General features: G+C 43.2%; 1 protein-coding gene across 1 annotated transcript; it reads left to right on the forward strand.

Annotated features, from left to right (window-relative positions):
- Positions 1 to 1,278: 1,278 nt before the first annotated feature.
- Positions 1,279 to 6,556, forward strand: LOC127306117 (CDPK-related kinase 3). The gene is made up of 11 exons (XM_051336728.2): positions 1,279 to 2,189; positions 3,831 to 3,961; positions 4,183 to 4,224; positions 4,306 to 4,414; positions 4,497 to 4,575; positions 4,738 to 5,034; positions 5,129 to 5,241; positions 5,519 to 5,629; positions 5,792 to 5,854; positions 5,957 to 6,124; positions 6,207 to 6,556. Exons 1-11 carry the CDS (start codon positions 1,572 to 1,574, stop codon positions 6,345 to 6,347), a joined length of 1,872 nt encoding a protein of 623 aa, XP_051192688.1. The 5' UTR covers positions 1,279 to 1,571; the 3' UTR covers positions 6,348 to 6,556.
- Positions 6,557 to 6,792: the final 236 nt, after the last annotated feature.

A 6,792-nucleotide genomic window follows, 5' to 3' on the forward strand; every position in this document is an offset into this window, starting at 1 on the left:
ATCGATCATCTTAATCATATCAGGCCTTCTGCAACATTAATATATGCTTAGGTGTAACGGTATCTTGTCGTATCCTCCAATTGAGCGCCAAAACACTAAGCTATACGACAAGCTAAACCATCACTCCATATAAAGAAACCCTAGAACCGCTAACCCGCCAAATTTAGCTAGAAGTGGGCTATCCTTAAAAGAATTAAAGTGTGTTTTAGAACCAGAACTAAAGGGGAGGGCCTTTAGTCCTGAATGGTTAGTCCCGGTTGCAAATCCGGGACTAAAGGCCCTTATCAACCGGGACTATAGGCCCTTATCAACCGGGACTATAGGCCCTTTTTCTACTAGTGTCAATACAAATATCGGAAGAAGAAATGTGAGCTTATACTCTAACGACCACACGCGTAAAATTTAATTTGTAGTTGGACAAATTTGTCCAGGTAATCTATTTTGACGGTATGTTAATCACGTCACCATGGCCGTTCGGTGACACTGTATGCATAACTGTAATGGTACTATGTGTGTATTTTTCGCGCCGAGCGCCAAAACGACAAACTACACAACTAGGTAAAATCTAACTCCATGCAAAGAAACCCTAAAACGGTTCACCTGCCGACTTTAAGTAAACAAAATATTACGTAATATTTTCCCTAAAATCATTTGAAGCACTACCTATCTCTCTAATATTATCTCTGTTTCTCGTAAGAAAACAACATCTCTACAATGGCTCACATACAAAATATACTGTATAAAGGCCAACATGAAAACACCCAGAAGGAACAACCCAATGGTTGCCTTCTAGATCACTTCCCTACATGATCAACACTGGAAGTTCAACTTCTAATTACCACACAAGTAAATTTGCATTCTCTTAATTGTTGTAAACCCGCGTTGTGAACCCCACTTGTGCACGATTGCGTTATAATGCTTTCTTAACGACATCACTCCGTGCAAAGAACCCATAGACCCATTAACCTCCCAACAATATTTTTTTGGGGTAACCTTCCAACATTAACTAGATAATCCATATAATAAGAGTATATATGCTATAAAAGAACTTGACACAAGGGGAGTAATATAACTTTGGACGATAATAAATAAAAGGCATTTAAGCAGCATATCTATCTCGATCTTTCTCTGCTCCATATCTCTACAACGGCTAGAATGCAATATATACACCGTATAAACATTAACCCACGACGAATTACTCACAACAAAACAAGCTGGAAAAATACTCCCAAGATCGCAACCATCAAATCAAAACATACCAAAAAGCAACAACCCGGACCCGCCTGTCATCCGGCGGCGCCATCGGCTCAGTCGACTGCCTCGCTCAGTCCTCTTCCTCCTCCTCCTCCGTCCACCGCCGCGCGCGCGGCCAGCCAGCCAGACGCGTACGTTACCAGTGTAGTGCCAGCCTCCTTTCCATTTCTTGTCTCTTCTCTTCGCCCACCATTAATACTCGCCTCGCCTCGCTCCTCCATCTCGCCTATAAATCCCAACCCCTCCTCCTCCCCCTGCACCAAACCCCACCGCATTCTTGCCTGCCAGCGCCTCCGGTGATCGGCGCCGGGGGAGCCATGGGACAGTGCTACGCCAAGAACGTACACGCCGACGGGGATGAGGCCCTGGGGACGACCACCATCTCGGTGTCCGCCGCGGCCGGGCAGGAGGCGGCCGCCGGTGAGACGGCCACGGCCGGAGGGGTAGGGAGGAGGAGCGTCAGGCCGTCGCCGGCCGGGACGCCGCGGAGGGGTAGGGCCGGCGCCACGCCGGCCAGGACTTCCGCGGCGGGGAGCCCCTGGGCGGCCAGCCCGCTCCCCGAGGGCATCGCGCCGTCGCCGGCCACGTCCGCCTCCACGCCCAGGCGCTTCTTCCGCCGCCCCTTCCCCCCGCCGTCCCCGGCCAAGCACATCAAGGCGTCCCTGGCGCGCCGCCTCGGCCGCCGCTCCCCGGCCGCTGCTGCCGGGGCCAAGCCGCCGGCCGAGGCCCCGATCCCGGAGCACGGGGCCGGCGCCGGAGGGGAGGCGGACAGGGACCTCGACAAGAGCTTCGGCTACGACCGCAGCTTCGCGGTCAAGTACGAGCTCGGCAAGGAGGTGGGTCGCGGCCACTTCGGCCACACCTGTCTTGCGCGTGCCCGCAGGGGGGACATGAGAGGCCAGGTCCTAGCTGTCAAGGTCATCTCCAAAGCAAAGGTCCAGCCCATTCTTCATCTCCCATTACTCTCTCGCTTTCCTTCCTGAATATTGCATAATCGTCTACCTACTTTGCTCTTAGACAAGATATTAACAACCAAGATCTTGATTGGTATTAAGATGCCCTGTGATCCTTTCACTTGTTCTACGATTTTGCTTACAAGAATTCAGCAACTGGTCAAGACATTGCAATCATAAGTTAATCATTCGTTTTCTTTGTCTGCCTTTGTAGACTTGTAGTGGCCTTGGTATTTCCTGGAAAGTAACAAGTACATTATGGAGATCTTGTTTCAACCATTGAATTTTTTGTCTTTTATTGTGATCTCACTGTTTATCCATCTGCCACCTGTTTCTTGTTTTGTTATTATTTTAAAAGAAATCCGTCAGGGGATTAGTTTATGCAGTGTTAGACCGATACCTGCATGAATTCCCCTGATAGCTTGTCAAATAGTGGCAGCATTTCAGCTTGAGTGGTTTCAATATAGTTCATAACTGCATATTGCTATCAAGAGTTCAGTAGTTATCAGACCCATAATGCGCACTTTGTTGGTATAATCAGAGCTAGAATAAGGATAAGACAAAAAGCATGAAGGTAAACTACCAGCTATATAAGTAGAGGATTCTTTAGATATTTGGAGGTGCCAAAGTTGAGCATACATTACATATATTGCCCTTCTAGGGAGTAGTATTGATTTAGACAATGCATACCTTTTGATTTCTGATTTCTTGATGTTTCCCTTCACATGTAGCATGTAGCCAGGTATTGATACCCTGTAGATTATCAAGGGTGCTGAATTTTGAATACATTGTCAACGTGGTCAGGTTTCGCCCTTGCAGGAACTAATAGTATTCCATGTTTTTTGTTCAGAAAATGTTAGACAATGTTTAGTTTCTTATTGTTTCTTTCTTGATGTTCATCCAGCAATCTGTTGACAAAACCAGTATGCAAAGCAACTAAAAAACTCTACGTGCACGTATATGTACATGCCAGCATTGATGTTTCTCATGCACGTAATTGTCGTTTTCTTTTGCAACCGTTATTAGTTTATTGAATACTGCCTGTTTTGGTCTGCTATGGTGTTCTCCTTTGTGGAAGCCTACTTACATTTACTGTTTGAACCCTGCACATATCTATCTAATGCATCACTCGCTCTTATATTGCCCTCCTGTTTGCATCTGATCACAGCATTGATGTTTCTCATGCACGCAATTGTCGTTTTCTTTTGCAACCGTTATTAGTTTATTGATTGCTGCCTGTTTTGGTCTGCTATAGTGTTCTCCTTTGTGGAAGCTACTTACATATACTGTTTGAACCCTAGACATGTCTATCTAATGCATCACTCGCTCTTATATTGCCCTGCATTTTGCATCTGATCACACACTCATGTTCCCTGTCATCACATAAGCTATGGACACAACGGTTCTCTGACAGCTTGGTATTTGATGCTAGAAGCTAATTAATGCTCAGATGAATCTTTCCGTTAAGCTAAGCAGTTCAATATGAAGATCTAGCAGTTAGCACCTAGTTTGTTTCTCTAGCACGTTAGGTTATAGAAAAGTATTGACTTTGGTATGTTTTACTACCTATTTCACATTTTATTCTTTACATTGTAATCTCAACCTTTTGTTCTTTTCTAGCAGATGTCAACAGCAATATCGATTGAGGATGTGCGCAGAGAGGTGAAAATTCTGAAGGCTTTATCTGGACATTCGAATCTTGTCAAATTTTATGATGCATGTGAGGATGGCCTTAACGTCTACATCATCATGGAGTACGTTTGTTTTTCTTGCCCTCACGTATTGTTGGTTTTGCATCTGTACAATGTTGTGATTTGATTTGGCATTGTGTGAAACCGTGCATTTGTTCTATTACAGAAGCTGCAGCATCTCATTTAGATAAAGTTTTTTTCTTTCTGTTAAGATGGATCGTCTTATGCACGTTCTATGCTAATTTGCATGGCGATTAATACTTTCTACACCCGTTTTTGATCAGGTTGTGTGAAGGTGGGGAGTTATTGGACAGAATTTTGTCAAGGTATACAATTTTTCTTGAGAAACATTTCAGAGTACGAAACAAACATAGTTCTTATACGTTATTGATTGTCTATATTTCCAGAGGTGGGAGGTACCCTGAGGAAGATGCTAAAGTTATCATTGAACAAATATTAAGTGTAGTTGCTTTCTGCCATCTTCAGGGTGTTGTTCATCGTGATCTTAAGCCAGAGGTATGTGAAATCTTTGTTGATGCCTTATGTGCTGATAATTCCATGATTTTTTTCTAATAACTCCACGCTTGATTTTGAACAGAATTTTCTATTCAGCACCAGAGATGAACATGCTCCTATGAAGCTCATCGATTTTGGCCTCTCTGACTTTATAAGGCCAGGTACTACCTCCACGTGAGGATCATGCCGATAGCAAATAGCTTCCGTTTTCTATGTGTTGTTTGATCTTTAAATTTTAAAAAATGTATGCAATCTTGACATGAATAAAAGACCTGAATGTCTTCTCACCGTATACCGAAGCCTAACACGTTTTGTTTTTGCAGATGAAAGGCTGAATGATATTGTTGGTAGTGCATACTATGTTGCTCCAGAAGTCTTACATAGGTCATATAGCACAGAAGCAGACATGTGGAGTATAGGTGTTATCACTTATATCTTGCTGTGTGGTAGCAGACCATTTTGGGCACGAACTGAATCAGGAATTTTCCGCTCAGTGCTGAGAGCTGATCCTAATTTTGATGATTCACCATGGGCATCAATATCTCCTGAAGCTAAAGACTTTGTCAAAAGACTTCTTAACAAGGATTACAGAAAAAGAATGACTGCTGCACAGGCACTCTGTAAGTTGTGGCAATGATGATTCTTTCAATTTATACCTTGTTTTTAAGTTTCCATAGAATATTGCTAATTTTATGTGCTATTTGTGTATGGTAGCTCACACCTGGTTGCGAGAAGATGAGTCCCGCCCAATCCCTCTGGATATGTTAGTTTTTAAGCTGGTTAAGGCCTATCTTCGTTCCACGCCTTTCAAACGGGCAGCATTAAAGGTTTTACTCTTTACCTAGTTCCTTCGAGTATGTATTCTTAGAACTGCACTTCCTTCGATTCTTGTTGTATCAAACCACATTCAACAAGTATGCACACATCATACATCTGATTCAGTACGACCTTCAATATTTTGCAAAACTAGCCAGCTATGTTTAATAGACTGATGGAAGGAGGAGCTGAAATTTGGCAGCGTGTATTGATTGTATTATAAGTTGCTGTCTTGCCTAAACATCTACCCAATTCGCTGTCATAATTTTTCCCTCTCCCATTTGGCAGGCTCTGTCTAGAGCAATAACAGAAGATGAGCTTATCTACATCAGAACACAATACAACTTGTTACAACCAAGTAGCAAGGACGGCCGAATATGTATTGAGAACTTCAGGATGGTAAGAGCTCTTATGTTGCCAAGTCTCTTTGTAATTACAATTTGCTATTGGCATGTTGTCATTCTAATTTTAGAGCATGCACTATGATTAATTGAAGTACTTTCCATATGTGAGATACTAAACTTGATACTTCTCTCCTTTTCCACCCTTTAATTTATGCAGGCTCTTCTACAAAACTCTACTGACGCTATGAAAGAATCTAGAGCTCTTGATATCTTAAGTGCCGTATGACATGTCCACCCTACAGCTCCCCACTCATTACCTTCATTTGCACTCATATGGTATATATCATTCATTATTTGAATTTATGTGTATATTCAATTTCAGCTGGAGCCGCTTGCATATAGGAGAATGGACTTTGAGGAGTTCCTTGCAGCTACAGTCAGCCCTTACCAACTTGAGGCTTCACCAAGGTGGGAAGAAATTGCGAGCACCGCATTTGAGTGCTTCGAGCAGGAAGGCAACCGTGTCATCACAATTGAGGAGCTAGCACAGGTATGCAGCTGAAATATGAGAACTACATGAATCTTTGATCTTGTGGGTGGTACTAACCAAATGACCTCCCTTTCCCGTACAGGAGATGAATCTTTCTTCTGCAGCGTATTCTATCGTCCGCGACTGGATTAGACCATCAGATGGAATGCTTAGCTTTATAGGCTACACCAAATTTTTGCATGGATTGACTATGCGGAGCAGCAACGCGAGGCGGCAACACTAATCTGTTTCGCCCCAGTTACTTAGATTGCTTCCATTGTTTCATTCATGGGGAGTTTGATGGATGTTGTTTTTTCTCTCTTTTTGGCGGCTTAGCTTTTGTAGAGAAAAAGAAAAGGAAACAGAAAATGGAAGTTCATAATGGAGTTTTAGAAGCAAAAAATGTGTTTTTGCCTCATTTTATACATCTTGGTGCTGTTACATCATTCTTAATATTGCTTATACATGGGCGCTGTACAGTTGGCTCATCATATCATACAACTTGCTAACTTGCCTTGTATTTGTGAGTTTAGCTGTCACCAGTGTTCACCCAGCTGCTTGCTGCTCCTATTTCTGAAAGAAGCAGAAGCAGAAGCACCACCGTGGTGCTGCTTTTGATGTGCAAGTAGTTGGGAAAAAAGTAAGAGCCGTGCAACTGTGGACAAATATTTGATGAAGGTGTGAAAAGA

This window comes from Lolium perenne, chromosome 1, assembly GCF_019359855.2.
Source record: "Lolium perenne isolate Kyuss_39 chromosome 1, Kyuss_2.0, whole genome shotgun sequence".
Lineage (NCBI taxonomy): Eukaryota > Viridiplantae > Streptophyta > Magnoliopsida > Poales > Poaceae > Lolium > Lolium perenne.

Bases quoted from the DNA above. Each gene is read 5' to 3' on its own strand.
- LOC127306117 (XM_051336728.2), top strand. From the start codon at position 1,572: ATGGGACAGTGCTACGCCAAGAACGTACACGCCGACGGGGATGAGGCC. The intron at 4,576-4,737 runs GTACTACCTCCA...TTGTTTTTGCAG, and splicing joins CTCTGACTTTATAAGGCCAG to ATGAAAGGCTGAATGATATT. The intron at 5,630-5,791 runs GTAAGAGCTCTT...TAATTTATGCAG, and splicing joins GTATTGAGAACTTCAGGATG to GCTCTTCTACAAAACTCTAC.